At 49.7% G+C, this 17,329-nt stretch overlaps 2 protein-coding genes across 4 annotated transcripts; both read left to right on the top strand.

Moving 5' to 3' along the window:
* The first annotated feature begins 929 nt into the window (after window positions 1-929).
* On the top strand, window positions 930-9,439 carry Flad1 (flavin adenine dinucleotide synthetase 1). 3 transcript variants are annotated; one of them, XM_090340856.1, is made up of 8 exons: window positions 987-1,065; window positions 1,507-1,727; window positions 4,922-5,666; window positions 6,808-6,955; window positions 7,661-7,759; window positions 7,840-8,029; window positions 9,043-9,116; window positions 9,232-9,439. In XM_090340856.1, exons 2-8 carry the CDS (start codon window positions 1,539-1,541, stop codon window positions 9,365-9,367), a joined length of 1,581 nt encoding a protein of 526 aa, XP_090196982.1. In that variant the 5' UTR covers window positions 987-1,065; window positions 1,507-1,538; the 3' UTR covers window positions 9,368-9,439. The 3 variants fall into 3 exon arrangements, with proteins under 3 accessions (XP_090196983.1, XP_090196982.1, XP_090196984.1); XM_090340857.1 differs by lacking the exon at window positions 1,507-1,727 and having other exon boundaries at window positions 930-1,065; XM_090340858.1 differs by lacking the exon at window positions 987-1,065 and having other exon boundaries at window positions 1,546-1,727.
* A 962-nt stretch (window positions 9,440-10,401) lies between these two features.
* Window positions 10,402-10,575, top strand: Lenep (lens epithelial protein). Its single transcript, XM_090339859.1, has one exon. It carries the CDS (start codon window positions 10,402-10,404, stop codon window positions 10,573-10,575), a length of 174 nt encoding a protein of 57 aa, XP_090195985.1.
* Window positions 10,576-17,329: the final 6,754 nt, after the last annotated feature.

Raw genomic sequence — 17,329 nt, 5'->3', positions numbered from 1 at the left:
TCAAGCCCCAAGACAGGTCCTGATGGCTCACTCCTCACTCATAATCTAGCTTCATAGGACGTTAAAATCTGATATATCTTAACTAGCTAGCTCAAGCAGAAATCTAAGAGGCTCTTAACGAATTAACCAACAAAAAGCCAAGATGTGGCCGCATAGTTCCAAGTGGTAGAACCCCAGCCATGAGCACAAAGCTAAGAAAGTGTGAGGCCAAGTTGAAACCCCAGTACTACCAAGGCAGGCATGGGGGGGAAGCACTTTTGGAGCCAGGAGTTTGGCCTAGTGGTAGAGTGCTTGCCTAGCATGCACAAAGACCTGGGTTCAATTCCTCCGTACCACATATATAGAAAAAGCCGGAAGTGGTGCTGAGGCTCAAGTGGTAGAGCTCTAGCCTTGAGAAAGCCCAAGGACAGTGCTCAGGCCCTGAGCTCAAGCCCCAGGACTGGTTAAAAAAAAAAAAAAAAGTAGAAGCACTTTTAGAACCAAAGCAACCGAAAAAAATGGGAGTAAGGCAGATTGATAGGATGGTGTGAGAATCCAAAGTGCACACAAGGCAGCCTATTTACTGTTTCCCCACCAGACCAAAGTTGAGCAAGTTAGCAATTCTCAAAATAATAGTAAACTACCAGCTCTTGCCCAGCTAGCACAGAAAAAAAAGATATGCATGCAAGATTTGGAAACAAAGAGTTAAATTAAGCCTCTATTTACTTTCAAGACCAGAAAGCTGCACCCCAATGTTTTTTGGAACAACTTCAAGCAGTGTTGCCGGTTTTGCGCCCCAAACCCTCCAAGTCCCGCCCTCCAAGGGCTAAGGTCCCGCCCCCACATTTCCGGACGAGGACTGAACCTGTGGTGTTGCCAATAACAACGTAGCGTTGTTCCCGCCTGCGGGACTAAAGCTCTTGAGTGACCGTCTTCTACACCAATAGAACCATGGGGAAGAATTTGAGCAACGTCAAAGGTGACCAATCGATAGGAAGTGGTGTAGGGCGGGACTTGGAGTACGGAAGCTGTCTCTGGACGCGAGGAAAGGCAAGAGAAAGACTGGTGAAAGGGCAAAATAGGCAGGTGAGATCCTGGAAAAGATCAGCAGTCTGAAGATAGGTGGGAAGAGGGGTTCCGGAATAGAAAGGGTGCTGAAGGCGATTGGGTGCTGGCCAGTGGCGGAGGTGGGGAACGTAGTTAAAGGGGCTAAGTCCCAAGTTAAGGCAGACATTTAAAGGGACAGGTGCCCCGCAGAGAAGGGACATTTAAAGGGGCAGATACCGAGCTAGAGAGCCTGCTTGAGGACGACTCGGCACACAGAAGACATTTAAAGTGAGATGTTCTCGGGAGAGTAAGTCGTGCTGAGGCTGGAGTCTAGACGTGGGAGCATGAGCTGGGGTTTAAGACACGTTTGTTAAAGATGCGGGAATAAAGGAGTTCTGGATGTGATTCGAGAATACCGAGTCTTCCTCTAAGGAGGGAACGTGTACTGTTACCCCCCATTGTCCTTTCTGGCTCCTCTAGGTTTCCTCGACTCCGGAGCCTGTTTCCAGCCTATGGCTCCCAGTGCTCTGTACCTGGTGGCCCCTCAGTACTTGCGGACCCTATTTTGGGGTCTGCGTGTCTACTGCAGGGCATTGCATAGGCACAGAGAAGGCAGGACCATGGCAGCTAGGGCCTCTGAACTTCCTCCGGGGCGCAGTGTGACAGCGGGCATCATCATTGTTGGAGATGAGATCCTCAAGGTGTGTCTGGGATGGAAGAGTGGAGGGCATGGTGATCTGTAGTTAAGGGCTTGCTCCATCCTGTTGAGGGAGGTGAACCAGGGTGGGAACCCCTTGTCTGCCACTCCAGAATCCTAGAGTGAATGCAGCATCCTGGAGAAAAATGACCAGGCCTTTTAGTGAGTCTGTTAGAAGACTTGCAGCAAATTCCCTATAATTTGCCAAGCAATGTGACAGTGGCAGAAGGGCTACACAGCAATGACAAGGAAACTAATGAATTAGAAGAGGTACAGGTGCATGTATTTGCGAATGATAGCCAACCTGTTGTAAAGTAGGTAAATGAGTTAAAAGGAAGGTACTAGCCTCTTTTTTTTCTTTCCAGTGGTGGGGTTTGAACTCAGGGCTTGGGTGCTGTCCCTGAGGTTTTGCATTCAAGGCTAGCCCTCTACTACATTGCACCGCAGCAACAGTTAGTGTTCTCTGATGGTTAAATTGAGATAAAGACACTTTTTTTTGGCCAGTCCTGGGCTTGAGCTCAGGGCCTGAGCACTGTCCTTGGGCTTTTTCTCAAGGTTAGAGCTCTACCACTTGAGCCTCAGCACCACTTCCAGTTTTTTTCTATGTATGTGGCACCGCGGAATGGAGCCAGGTCTTTGTGCATACTAGGTAAGCACTCTACCACTAGGCCAAACTTCCAGCCCAATAAAGGCACTTCTAAAGTAGGTAAATGAGTTAGAAGGAAGGTACTAGCTCCCCCGCCCCCCACCAGTTGTGGGGCTTGAACTCAGGGCCTGGGTGCTGTCCCTGAGCTTCTGCATTCAAGACTAGTCCTCCACCACATTGAGCCACAGCAACAATTGGTATTTTCTGATGGTTAAATTGACATGTGTTCCATGGATTTTTCTATCCAGGCTGGCTTTGAACCGATCCTCAGATCTCAGCCTTCCAAATAGGTGGACTACAGACATGAGCAACCAGCACCTGGCCTAGCCTCTTTTTGGTGGGGGGGGGTCAATCATGGGGTTTGAACTCAGGGCCTGGGCACTGTCCATGCGCTCCTTTTGCTCAAGACTAGCCTTCTACCACTTGAGTCACAGCACCACTTATGGCTTTTTCTGTTTGTGTGGTAATGAGGAATCAAACCCAGGGCTTCATGCATGCTAGGCAAGCACTCTACCATTGAGCCATACTCCTAGCCCCTGCTTTTGTCCTTAATACTAGCTTTGTACTTGCTAAACAGATGCTCCGACCTCTTCAAACATCCCCAGCCCTGGAAGAAAGATACTAAAAGGGAAGAATCTCTTCTCCCTTTTGGAGGTGTAACTAGACATTATAGGCATCAGGGTTCTGGTGGTGGTGGTGGTGACATGTGTGTAAACTATGGGCCTTGAGTTCACCTCAGCCACACTTCTATTTCCTGCCTTTTGTCTTGTAATGATGGTCTCGAAGATTTGTCTGCCCGGGCTGGCTTTGTACCATGATTCTGAGTCTAACCACCTAAGTAACAGATTCTATATAGGCCTGAGCTACTGGCTCAGGTTTGTAAAAACCACCAAACCTGGCACCTGGCTCAGATTTGTTTAAAAATACTATTGACCTTATTTTTGAGTGTTTACTGGAGCCTAGCAATGTGCTTTTATTACATCACATGTATGATTTTACAAGTCCTTACAACAATTCCATGAAGTTGGTGCCTCTATTATGTATCTGAGTAGATTACAAAACAGAGACATGTGCCCAGGACATGGTAGAGAAAGAATTCCAACCTGGTTTTCCCTTACTTCAGAACACATATTATTTTAAACTTTTGTGCTCAAGACTAAATGCCTTACCACTTGAGCCACAGCTCCACTTCTGGTTTGAGGGTAATTAGAGATAAAAGTCTTGTGGACTTTTCTGCCTGAGCTGGCTTTGAACTGTGATCCTTGAATCTCAGCCTCCTGAGTTAAGCTAGAATTACAGGAATAAGCCATCTGTGTCCCGTTAGAACACATATTTTACACTAATCTCTCTACAGAAAAGTCAAGTGATACGGAACCAGAAAAGTAGAAAGGTACATATTACAGACAGCTTCAAATGCCAGTAAAGGAATTTGAACTTTATTCCAAATACAATTGGAAGCAACAAATAGCTTTTGAGTCCAAGAGTGATGCAATTAGTGGCGCATTAGAAAAATTAATCAGAAGACTCTCCAGAAGCATAGTGGCAGGAGGCTAGCCAATAAACTGTTACTGTTGTCAGGGTGAAAGGTGCTAAAGACCTGCATGGTTGCAGTGGGAAGAGAGAAGAGAAGATAGAGAAACATTTCAGAAGTAGAGCTGGCATGAAGGTAGGCTCTGACTGGCTGCAGAGAGTGACTGGGGTGTCAGTGAACAAAGTGACAAGATCTGGACACTGATGGCTCGCATCTGTAATGTTAGCTACTCAGGAGACTGGAATTTGAGGGTCTTAGTTTGAAGCCAGTCCAGGCAGACAGAACTGAGACTTTTATCTAGTTAAAATCAGCAAAAACCCAGAAGTGGACGTGTGGCTAAAATGGTAGAGTGCCAATGGTGAGAAAGCAAAGCGAGAACATAAACCCTGAGTTCAAACCCTAGTACTGGCACAAAAAAAGTGACAACATCCAGGGATATATTCAAACGAGTCTGCCCAATAAATACTTGGAGTCAAGTGTTTATTGAAACTCAAGAGTATGTGAGCCAGGCGTGGTGGCTCCCATCTGTAATCCTAGCTACTCAAGAGGCTGAGATCTGAGGATCATGGTTCAAAGCCAGCCTGGGCACTAGAGTCCATGAGATTCTAATCTCCAGTTAACCACCAGAAAACCAGAAGTGGCACTATGGCTCAAGGGGTAGGGTGGTAGCCTTGAGCTGAAGTGCTCAGAGACAGCACCCAGGTCCCACAACCGACCCCCCAAGAAAAAAAGAGTATATGAGGAAGTGGACAAGTTGTCTACACAGACTTGATAACTGAATCTGTAAATATAGGAGAGGTCAGGTTCACGGTGCATCAAAGGAGGCCTAAAGTGGATCACTTATTCCCTGATTCTATTCAAATAGATTTTCCTAATGCTCTTCCGCCCAGTTCGGCCTCCTCTGCAGCCTGAAGTGATATCTGCCCAGGAGCACCCCATCATCAGACACAAGCCGCTAGCCCCCTCCTTTCCCCTTATCATCCCCACCACACTGACGATCTCATCCTCCTCCAACTCACAGGGACACACTCAAGACACCAACACCTACTTTCTGTGCCGGACCCTGCGCTCCCTGGGAGTCAAGGTTTGCCGAGTCTCTGTTGTACCTGATGAGGTAGCCACCATTGCAGCTGAGATCACCTCTTTCTCCAGTCGCTTCACCCACGTCCTCACTGCAGGGGGCATTGGCCCCACTCATGATGATGTTACCTTTGAGGCAGTGGCACAGGCCTTTGGGGAGGAGCTCAAGCCACATCCTGAGCTACAAGCAGCCATCAAAGCCCTAGGAGGGGAGGGCTGGGAGAAACTGTCACTGGTGCCTTCCTCTGCCCGTTTGCATTACGGTACAGATCCTCAAACTGGTCATCCCTTCAGATTCCCACTGATCTCTGTCCGGAACGTCTACCTTTTCCCAGGCATTCCGGAGCTGCTGCGACGGGTACTAGAGGGGATGAAGGACCTCTTCCAAAACACAGCTGTGCGGTTCCACTCAAAAGAGCTGTATGTGGCCGCTGCGGAGTCCTCTATTGCCCCCATCCTAGCTGAGGCCCAGGCTCACTTTGGGCGTAGGCTTTGCCTGGGTTCCTACCCTGACTGGGGCAACAACTATTACCAGGTGAAGCTAACTCTAGACTCTGAGGAAGAAGAACCCTTGGAGGAATGTTTGACCTATCTGACATCCCGTCTGCCCCAGGGGTCGCTGGTCCCCTATATGCCCAGCGCTGTGGAGCAGGCCAGTATGGCGGTGTACAAACTTGCAGAATCAGGTAGGAACCTCTTGAGAAAGGAGAAACCTGTACCAACCTTCTGGTGCCACTCTCGGCTGGCGTTCACGGGCCTTTAAGGGTAAAAGATAGCTGCTGTCCTTATTTGTTTTTATTTATTTTATTTTTTTGCCAGGCCTGGGCATTGTCCTGGAATGTTTCCTTGCTCAAGGCTAACACTGTACCATTTGAGCCACGGCACCACTTTCAGCTTTATTTGTGCATGTTAAGACAAGCACTCTATTACTAGGCCAAACTCCTAGCCCCCTGTCATTCTTTTAATAAATCCTATCTACTTTCATTAGCACTCTAGTTGTTGAGGCTAGAGCTTGGTGAGGCACATATTTGACTTGCTCTTATGGACCAAAGAAGGGTAAACATAAATAGGTGATTGTACATGAAATGGCACTATGAGAAAGAATACAACAGCAAGATGAGCCCTCATCTCATGTTAGAGAAGCTGAGTGATAGCCGGGCACAGTGGCTCCTGCCTGTAGTCCTAGCTACTCAAGAGGCTGAGATCTGAGGATCATTGTTCGAAGCCCGCCTGGACACGAATGTGTAAGGTGCTTAGCTCCAATGAACCAGCAAAAGATTAGAAGTAGAGCTGTAACTCAAGTGGTAGAGTACCAGCCTTGAGTGAAAAAAAAACTAAGAGAAGACAGGGAGCATGGTCCAATGGTAGAGTGCTTATCTGGCATGCACAGAGCCCTGGGTTCAATTCTTAGGTACCACATACACAGCAAAAGTTCAAGTGGTAGAGCACTAGCCTTGAGAAAATTCATGGACAATGCCCAGGCTCTGAGTTCAGGTCCCAAGACTGGGGGGGGGGGGGGGGGAATTAAAAAGGAGGGTATGGTTGTTGGTTGGACCCGGGAATGAGAAAGAAGATCTGGAAGGAAGCAGCAGTATCCTATCCTACATTCCCACTCCTTAGCTCTTGCTCCAGAGGAGAAACACTGAAGGCCAAGGTAACGTGAAGTATGGGATACACTGTAGGCTCTGTGGATAGCATGAGGGAGTTTGAACTTAATCCTTGGAACACTAGAAAGCTACTAAAGTAAAAATTTTAAGCAAAGGTAATATGGCTTCTTTGACAGCCATATTCAACCATCTGATGCCATCTTCCCTGCCTGCATGGCAGGGTCTTCTCTGGGAAAACAGGTAGCAAGTGCCTTACAGACCATTGAGACTGCCCTGGATCGGTACTGCCTCACTCAGCTCTGTGTGGGCTTCAACGGGGGCAAGGACTGTACTGCCCTCCTGCACCTTGTCTACGCAGCCGTCAAGAGGTGGGCCTGCCCCTGGGATGCACGGCCTCTTAAATACCTATGCTGTCCTTCATTTCCCCTGGGAAGTAGGGAGACAGGTAGCCATGCATCTGCTCTGTTCTCTCCCTCAACCTATTTATTGAGCATGGAACAAGTACCTGGCTCTGGATGTGCAGAAATCAGTCTGTTGGGTGTCTATCCAAACATTTAGGAAGTTGAGGTAGCAAGATTACCTGAGCCTAGGAGTTGGAGACTAATTTGGACAACACAGTGAGACCCCACCTATCTCCTAAGGGGTAGGGGTGAGGGGGAAGTAATCTCATTCCAGAAATTGGGATGCTCAGTTTGAGAGTTACAATAGTAGGCTTCTTAGAGAATGTAGTCTTTTGTTTTGTTTTTTGTTGGTGTGGGGCTTGAACTCTGACCATGAGTTCTTCAGCTCAAGGCTACCACCCTATCCCTTGAGCCGCAGCACCACCTCCAGTTTTCTGGTGGTTAAGGGGAGATAAGAATCTCACAGACTTTGCCCTAGCTGGCTTTGGACGTGATTCTCAGATCTCAGCCTCCTGAGTAGCTAGGATTACAGGCATGAGCCACTGCGTCTGGCGTGAAAAAGGTGATACAAGAACAGGAGAGGATCCATCCCAGACACTAAAGAACAGTGAGCTCTCTGGAGAGTCATTTTCCTGTGTGTCAGCAGGCCAATGGGTTCTTCCCTCTCCCCAGGAAATTTCCTGATGTTCCAAATCCCCTCCAGATCCTGTATATCCGCAGCACCTCCTCTTTCTCTGAGCTGGAACAATTTCTACAAGATACCATCAAGAGGTATATACAGGGGCATGGAGATTTGGGCTCCCAGAGGGGCTTGGCAGGACTCTGACCTTTCACCTCTGTTCCTTTCTAAGGTATAATCTTCAGGTGTTAGAGGCTGAAGGTGACATGAAGCAGGCCCTGGTTGAACTGCAAATGCGTTATCCTCAGCTTAAGGCTGTTCTGATGGGCACCCGTCGGACTGACCCCTACTCCTGTGGCCTAAGTTCTTTCAGTCCCACTGACCCTAGCTGGCCTTCCTTCATGCGCGTCAACCCACTGCTGGTAATGGGGCGGGGATTTACTGTCTTGGGTCTCCTGTGCCTCACCATTCATGGTACCCTGGCTCCCTGACAGAAGGCTAGAGTTTGAGGCTTGGACAAAGGGGCTCCATCTTCTGAGGAAGGCAGTGCTATTTGTTCATTCATTCTTTTTGACTACTACATACAGAGCATTAATTCAGTGGCAGGCATTGTGCTTTCTGCTTTGGGAAAAACATGATGAGGACTTATGCTGTCCAATAAGATAGCTACTAGTTACTTACTCATACCAGAATACTAATCAAAATGAAACACAGATTACCAGATTATATATATATACACAGATTATGTGTGTGTGTGTGTGTATACACCTAGATATATTTTTTCCATTCGTTTTGTTTTTCCAGTCCTGGGGCTTGAACTCAGGGCCTGGTCACTGTCCTTGCTCACTTTTGCTCAAGGCTAGTGCTCTGGCACTTGAGCCACAGCACCACTTCCCGCTTTTGGCTGTGTGTATATGGAGGAATCCATATGTGGTATGGAGGAACCCAGGACTTCGTGCATGCTAGGCAAGCACTCTACCACTAGAGCCCAAGTATATATTTACAAAGGACAAAGGACAAAGCTTATGATGTGTAAATGTATCTCAATTTTTAAAATTAAATACAGTTAGATATTTGCCTCTTCACTTATATCAGCCACACATCAAATGACCACCATATATGACAGCACAGATCTAGAACATTTCTGTCACTGTGGAAAGTTCCACCTGACAGTGCTGGTTTAGGCTCATGGTCTTTTCCCTGTCCTGGAACTTACACCCCAGGGGACAGTGGCTTGGAAATAGACAGGAGCAGAGGCTGAAGCCTTCTCTGTCTTATTTGTTTAGTTGACCCAGAGCAAGATTTACCAGAGAGCCAAATGGCCAGCCTCCCTCTGAGGCCAATGGAACAGAAGTATTAAGATGGGCTAGGGTGGCACGGGATGGGAATGGGTGAAGGGAATATTGGCAACTATTTTGTGACTCTGGCTTCTCAGGACTGGACCTACAGAAACATCTGGGACTTTCTGCGTCAGCTGTTTGTCCCATACTGCATCCTGTATGACCGAGGGTGAGGCAGTGAGGGAAGGAGGGTGGCTGCAGGGAAAACATGAGGGTGATAGGACAGGGAAAGCCTCCACAAGACCCCACTCACCAGGCCTTGGCCTTATATGTTCCTGCTTCAGGTACACATCACTGGGAAGTCGGGAGAACACAGTGCAGAACCCAGCTCTGAAGTGCCTGAGCCCAGGAGGGCACCCCATCTACCGCCCAGCATACCTCCTGGAGAATGAAGACGAGGAGCGGAACTCCCGCACATGATCTTCCCATGGGAGGGAGGAAATGGGGCTGGCCTGCAGTGTAACCTGTCAATAAACCATGCCTCTCACTGTGCCTGTTGCTCTTGCTGCACCTTCTTGCACCAGGGGGCTAAGGAAGCTAAAGTGAACCAGAGGCCGCCCACTTAGCCGGTTGTGCTCATGCTGATGAGTCTAAGGATGAGGCAGAACAAGCTATAAAGCTCATGAGCTGGGCACCAATGACTCACATCTGTAATCATAGCTCTTACTCAGGAGGCTGAGATTTGAAGATGGAGGTTCAAAACTTGCCAGGACAGGAAAGTCCATGAGACTCATGTCCCACTAGCCATAAAAAGGCCAGAAGTGGAACTGTAGCTCAAGTAGAACACTAGCCTTAAGCACAGAAGCCCAGGGACAGCCCCCTGCCAGGCCCTGAGTTCAAGCTCCAGACAGGCACACACACACACACACACACACACACACACAGCTCAAGTAAAACACTAGCCTTGAGCACAGAAGCCCAGGGACAGCCCCCTGCCAGGCCTTGAGTTCAAGCTCCAGACAGGCACACACACACACACACACACACACACACACACAGCTCAAGTAAAACACTAGCCTTAAGCACAGAAGCCCAGGGACAGCCCCTTGCCAGGCCCTGAGTTCAAGCTCCAGACAGACAGACAGACACACACACACACACACACACACACACACACACACACACGTTCATGATTCTCGATGTCAGCCTCAGCCAGAGCCCAGCAGAGGGCGAGAGCAGTAGTTGTGCCAACCACACAAGGCACCACCCAAGCCAGAAGAAGGGAAGCTGAGCTAGGCTAGCTATGGAGAATGAAAGGCTGGCCAGGCCCTCCCTCCTACTGACCCCACCCCTGCCTCTGCCTATAGAGGCTGACTCAGCCTGTCCTAGACCCAGAACCTTCCTTTGCTAGACCCTGAGGCCTTTGTCTATAGTCATGAGGCCTGATGGGGGTGGGGACAGTTGATAAAAGGCACCAAGGCAGCATCTACACTCTTCTCAAAACTGCTGCCCACATGCAATCCAGGACGCAGCCCCTAGCGCACGCCCTGCCCTTCTCCCTGCGAGATGCAGGGTTCCGGGTGCCTGTCATTAAGATGGGCACAGGGTGGGAGGGCCTGCAGAAGACCCTGAAGGAAGTTGCCTCTATCCTCCTCTGTTGCTGGTGTATCAAGGAACTGCTGGACTAGTGGCAGCAGAGGATTGTCTCCTCTCTCCCCTGGCATCATGGCTGGCAGCATTCAGGTGGGCAGAGGGAAAATGAGGTATGGCTGGCGCCTCTGTGGCAGAGTCCACGCTCAGCTCCCTGTTCTCTCTTCTGTAGCCCCATCAGGATGCCTAGGGCCAGCTGTGATCTGCCAAGGATGGGCCACAAACGAGTGAAAAGTGAAATGTGCATCCTGCTTTGAGTTGTGCCATCTGTCAAACTGCCTCATCTCTGAGCCTGTTTCCGGCCCCTACTTTTGATGGACCTCTGGTGGACAGGAGCCTGGCCTGCTGGCCAAGACCTCAGTTAAGGCCGCAGCAGGACCTGGCACTTCTCCAAGCTTGGCACAGTGAGCCCACTAACCCAGATGGCTGATTTTACTATGGTGTTAGTACCAGGAATAGGCTTCCTTTTAGGATCACTGTTTGAGAATCATTGAACTATACATCTAATAAATAGGCACTGAGGCCAAAAGTTCTGAATTTCTAAACGGGAATGAGGAAACGTCGGCACTAAAAGGTTCTTGGAACCAGAGTACAGACCAAAGAGGGAAGGAGCCTGTTCTGGGGGCTGGGGCAGGGGGGAAGGAAGATTGAAAAAACAGGTGTCAGGGCCAGGAGTTTGGCCTAGAGGTAAAGTGCTTGCCTAGTATGTCCGAAGCCCTGGGTTCGATTCCTTAGTACCACATACACAGAAAAAAGTGGCAGAGTGCTAGCCTTGACCAAAAAAAGCTCAGGGACAGTGCCCAGACCCTGAGTTCAAGCCCCAGAACTGGAAAAACAAAACAGGCTTCCTTATTCAGTAGTGCCTACATGAGGAGGATGGAGGACAGAAGTGCCAGGTTCCTCCAAACCAATATACAAGGAAGGGACTAAGCTTGGGGGCGGGGGCAGGGAGGGGTCTTCTGTGAGGCTCAGAGTATTAGGATGAAGATTTAAAGGACTCAGCTCTTCCCCAAATAGAAGACCTGCTCTAATGAGCTTCCGTTCCTGAGGAGTTTGGGGAAATCACAGAGCTACTCCTTAGCTCTCATAGGCCCTCGTGAGCTACAAAGAGATCTCAGCTCACACACAAAGCTATAAAGAGAAAGGCAGGTGCTGGTGGCTCTCATCTGTAATCCTAGCTACTCAGGAGATTGAGACCCAGTTCAAAGCCAGCTCAGGCAGGAAAGGCAGTGAGACTCTTACACTCAATTAACCACAAAAAGCCACAAGCAGAGGTCTGGCTCAAGTAGTAGAGCACCAGCTTTGAGCACAAAAGATTAGGGATAATATCCAGGTCCGGAGTTTAAGCCCTGGACTGGCTCAAGTGTGTGAGCACACACACACACACACACACATATAAAAGAAAAGCACCTATGTGGCCATATAAGAAGTCCCTCAGGCTTATTATAGTGAGGTTCTATCAGGACAGGAGCAATCTGGTTTTCCCTTGACAGCCACCGATCCATGCTTGCCCTGAATCACTCCCACATTTATTGATGTACTCACCAATCATAGGGTTTAGTCAGCATTTCTTTGGGATCATCATCAATGACCTGGAGCCCAGCTATTACCCATCTTCCCTTCTCACCACAGGTACTCACCTGGAGATAGGGGATGGGCCCTTTCTTTCCATTCCTGGAATCAGCCCTTCTTCAGCCTTATCCTCAGTTAACTCCTTTTTCTCTGGGATTTTTGTTCGTTTGTTAATTGTAAGAGAAAATCCGGGCGTGGTGGCTCATGCCTGTAATTCTAGCTACTCTGGAGGCTGAGATCTCAGGATCGCGGTTCAAAGCCAGTCCCAGACACTAAAGTCCCAGAGACTCTTATCTCCAGTTAAACACCAGAAAACCAGCAGTGGGTCCGTGGCTCAAGGGTAGGGCTATAGCTGAAGAGCTCAGGGACCGTGCCCAGGCCAGAGTTCAAGCCCTATGAACTTCCCCCACAGTCCCCTCCCCCCAAAAGAAAGAAAATCCCTACAGTAAACAACCTAAAAGAAAAAAGTTTTTTTGTTGTTTTGTTTTTCGGTGAGTCTTGAGGCTTGAACTTGGCCTGGGTGCTGTCCCTGAGTTCTTCAGCTCAAGGCTACCGACTTACCAAGTAGAGCCAAGTCCCACTTTCCGTTTTCTAGAGGTTAACTGGAGAGTCTCAGGTTTTTTTGTGCCCCGGCTGGCTTTCAACCTTGATCCTCAGATCTCAGCCTCCTGAGTAGCAGGATTATAGGCATGAGCCACTTTTCCCTGCAAGAAAAGTTTCTTATACCTATCTCTCAACTCGTTCAGCTTTCCTCCTTGGAGCTAACCATGGTTACATACTTCTTTTTTTTTTTTTTCTTTTTTTCCTTTTTTGTTTTTTATTGTAATTAGTAAAAGGGTTACATGATATTTGCCAGATAGAAGGTGCATTAATTCACAGGTTACATACTTCTTAGAGAGCATTCCAGAGGTCTTTCCAAAGACTGCATCTTCATTGGTTCGACAAATATTATTGCTGGGGTTGTCGATCAAGTGGTACAGTGCCTGCCAGCAAACTCAAGCCCCTAGGTTCAATCCCCAGCACCACAAAACAAACAAAAGAAAAACCTCAATAAACAAATATCATTGAGTGTCTACTATTTGCCAGTCTGGGTACTTTTTATACAGTGGTATGTGAACAAAATCAATCCCTATACTTATCAAGTTTGTATTCTAGTAGGCAGGAAGTCAAGTCCCAGCATACACACACACACACACACACACACTGGCTACATCTTGGGTTCTTATTCTTCACATTTGGTTAGCATACTCTGCCCATCGCTCTCTACATTTTTCCCTTCATATTTTTGTGCAGGATTCTATGGATACTATCTTTAGTAGTGGGGGGAGGGGGCAAAGGGAGAGTCAGAGTGTTAATAAGTAGCTGAGGATAGCCCCAAATTCCAAACACTCCAAAATCCTGCCTCTACTTCCCCCGTACTGGGATTACAGATGTTCTTTTCTTATGGCAGCATAGTACTGGAACTCCATGTTGTTTCTTATCCCTGGCCTTGTCTGTCAGCATGCTTGTTTAGACATTTACAACAGGCAGGACTGCCTGGTTCCTGCAAAGCCCTCCTTCTTATAGGGAGAAAGGTAAGATGTTGACACACAGCAGAGAGAAGTAAGTGGTAGGGGCAGTCAAGAGAATTCACCTCTCCCTCTGACTCTGGGGCTTCTCCCTCTCCCCTATAGCCTGTACTTTGGCCAGCTGCAGACCATTCCAGACTCAGTCTGGCTTCTTGCCTTCACTTCCTTTCTTAGGCCCCCACTCCTATTAAGCTTGGTAATCCCTAGATATGGAATCTAGTCTCAGGTCTGGGCACAAGGCCTTTGCAGGGGTGAAGATGTCTGGCAAAGAAAACTGGGGAAATAGTGTGTGGAAGAAAGTAGATTCTAGGTCTGTGGTGGGGAGCTGGAGGAAGAAAAAAAAGGTGGGAGGGAGAACTGCCAGAGGCCCAAGGAATATACCAGAGCTTAAAAGAGAGCCTTGATAGTGGAAATACTGGGAAGAAAGATGGGGAAAATGAAAAGAAAGAAAGAAAGAAAGGGAGAAAGAAAGAAAGAAAGAAAGAAAGAAAGAAAGAAAGAAAGAAAGAAAGAAAGAAAGAAAGAGAGGCCATGTGCTGGGCCAGTGGCTCACATCTGTAATCTTAGCTGCTCAGGAGGCTGAGATATGAAGATCACAGTTCAAAGCCAGCCCAGGCAAGAAAGTCTCTAAGACTTTTCTATAATTAACCAGCAGAAACTAGAAGTGGTGCTGTGGTTCAAAGTGATAGAATGCTAGCCTTTTGAGCAAAACTGCTCCAGGGACAGTGCCTAGGCCCCTAGTTCAAGCCCCATAACCTACATAGAAAAAAAAAATTTACAGGGGCCAGGAGTGTGGCCTAGTGATAGAGTACTTACCTAGCTTGCACAGAGACCCAGATTCAATTCCTCAGTACACATACACAGGAAAAAACTGGAAGTGGTACTGTGGCTCAAGTGGTAAAGCTCTAGCCTTAAGAAAGCGCAAGGTCCGCACTCAGCCCCAGGACTGGAAAAATAAAATAAAATTAGAATACACACACACACACACACACACACACACACACACACACACACACACACATTCTGGGGCTTCTTTTCATTAACTGGACTTCCTCTCCTAAACTGAGCTTGTGTTGTTGTCCTGGGAGACAGAGCCAGAGCCAGACAGGGCAAGAGAGGAAGGTACATCCTCACCTCCCATCCCATCTCAACCCACAAACCACCTGCTTCCTACCTTGATTTCCCTTGATTTTTGGCTTCTTGAGTTATTTGAGAGTTACCTAATCTACCCAGAGCCAGATCTTCCTGGCTCACAGCTCCCCATACCTCCATAAGAGAAAAAGAAATGTCAGGAGTCTCTTACAATGTTCTCTCTCAAATAGAGAAACTGGGCTTTTGAACTTTTAAACTACCATCTTAGGAACTCATGTATAAGTGGATGTATAAGTGGGTGAGGAACTCACACAGGAGTGGGGTGTTTAGGGAAGCAGGGTGCTAATATGGGAGGGGAAGGTAAGCCCCCACACTTGCTCCTGGGCTCCCCAAGGCCCTCTATTATAACTACAGGTAGTGGGATCCGTGGTATTGAAATAGAGCTGACAAAACCAATCAGATGGGAAGTGGCTCCCAAGTACAACAGCAAAAGAGGTTTGCTATCCAGACTGCCTTGCAGATTACATCAGATATTAGAACCCTACTTCACTTGAGTTCTAATACTTAGAATGGGGGTCCCATTTTTCCCAGCAACACAAAGAAACTAGGAAAGGAAAAAGGGGTGTGGTAAGCAGTGCTGTTCCCTAAGCCCGAGGCAGGTTCATATGTGCTGGGCTTGAACTCAGGGCCTGGGTTCTGTCCTTTAACTTTCTCCACTCAAAGCTGGGTGCTCTGCCACTCCAATCATATCTGTACTTCCAACTCTTTCCTCCAGCTAACTGCAGATAAGAGGTTCATGACCAGGCCCGTTGGCTCATGCCCGTAATCCCAGCTACTCAGGAGGCTGAGATCTGAGGATGACAGTTCAAGGCCCGCCCCAGGACGAAAGTCCGAGAGTCTTACCTCCAATGAATCACTAGAAAACCGGAAGTGGCTGTGTGGCTCCAGGGGTAGGGCGGCAGCCTGGAGCTGAAGAGCTCAGAGACAACGCCCAGGCCCAGAGTTCGAGCCCCACGGGCCAACAACAACAAAACAAAAAGAAGGAGGGAAAGAAAAAAGAAAAAAGAGGTTCGTGGACTTTCCTCCTAGGGCTGGCTTCGAACCGTGATCCTCAGCTCTCAGCTTCCTGAGTAGCTAGGATTACCAGGCTCGGAGATGGGTAACTGCGTTTCTTTTACCGGTGAGTTCTTTCCCCCCAATACATAGAAGCCTCCGGACCCGCGCGGGTTGGGCAGCCGGGAGACCCGCGCCGCCTGGTGGCTGTCCGGGGCGGCCGGGCGTCGAGGGGCTCTGTTCCGACGTGGAGTTTTGGAAAATGTTCCCCAAAGCTTCCTGAAGCTAAATTTACTTCCCCCGGCCCTGGGGGGCGCGGAGATCCGGGCGGCGATAGCGCCGCGCCGCCGCGCAGCCGGCTGCGCCCCGAGGCCCGGAATAGGCGCGGAGATATAAATAGTGCTGCCCGCAGGTGTGGGGGAGGCGGCGCCAGGGGGACCCCGGCAGCCACGGCCCCTTTAGGTGGGTTGGGCGGTCGCGGCGGAGGCTCTGGGGGGCGGCGGGCGGGGGGGCTGCGGTCGGAGCGCCCCCGGCGGTTTCCTGGGCGGCGGGTTTTTCGAGGGAAGCGGAGGCTGCCGGGGGGCAGAGCGGGGCCGCGGGGAAGCGGTGGGCGCCGGGCGCGGGCTGACGCTCGGCGCTCCGCCCAGCCCCCCACGTTCCGAGTGCAGCCCCCCCCCGGCCCCCCAAACCTCTTCACCTCTCCGCAGCTTCCCCTTCACAGCACGTGGCCCCAACCTGTCGCTGTCCCCAAGCCCAGGTCTACATAATTCACCCGGCTGGGGCTTTCATCCTGGCTCGGGACAGTCTACCCTCCTCTGCTCGTACGGTCGCCTGAAGATCCATCTGAACGGACAGATCTGGGGTAGCCCCCCTATGCCCGAGGAGAGGCTGCAGGCTCCACACGTGTTTTTCGGTTCCTAATTCTAGTCCTGGGGTTCCGTGGGAGCCAGTCAGGGTTTCTGGATCGCTGCTGTCTCAGTGGCTTGGAGCGATAAAGGGCCTTGAAACTAGGGGTAGGCAGGAATTTCAAGTCGGGGTCCCCCCCCAACCCCATCCGAGGTAGGAAAGGAGCTATTTGTGTGTGTGTGAGAGAGGGGGGGGGAGAGGTGCCACTGAGGAAATAACAGTAGGTTCCAAGATTGCTGGCACCGGACTGGGGAGTGGCGATCCAGACGCAGAGAGATCCGGGTGGCGACCAGCCCGACCCGACCCCGGGATGGGAGGCGGGGCGAGCAGATCTATTCCCTCGGGTCCCTCAGGGCTGGCGTCAACAGGCCCGCTCTAGCACTGCCTCTGGGGCCCTCGGAACCACTTTTCTACCCCAATCTCCAATCCTCTCCTCTGCGTACCCTCCCTCTCGAAGCAACCCCCTCTCCATTTCAGGGGCGCATTTGGCACTACCGCCTAGACCTAGGCACGGCCCCTTCCCCGGCCAGAGCGACCCCGACGGCAGAAGGGAAAAATCCTGGCCGAGACTCCACCCGTTCCCGGCCCTCGAGACCAGGAA

This window comes from Megascapheus bottae, chromosome 10 (assembly GCF_031878675.1).
Source record: "Megascapheus bottae isolate mThoBot1 chromosome 10, mThoBot2.hap1, whole genome shotgun sequence".
In the NCBI taxonomy this organism is placed as follows: Eukaryota; Metazoa; Chordata; class Mammalia; order Rodentia; family Geomyidae; genus Megascapheus; species Megascapheus bottae.
The sequence above is the reverse complement of the archived record's forward strand: the minus strand, read 5'-3'. Positions and strand labels throughout refer to the sequence as shown.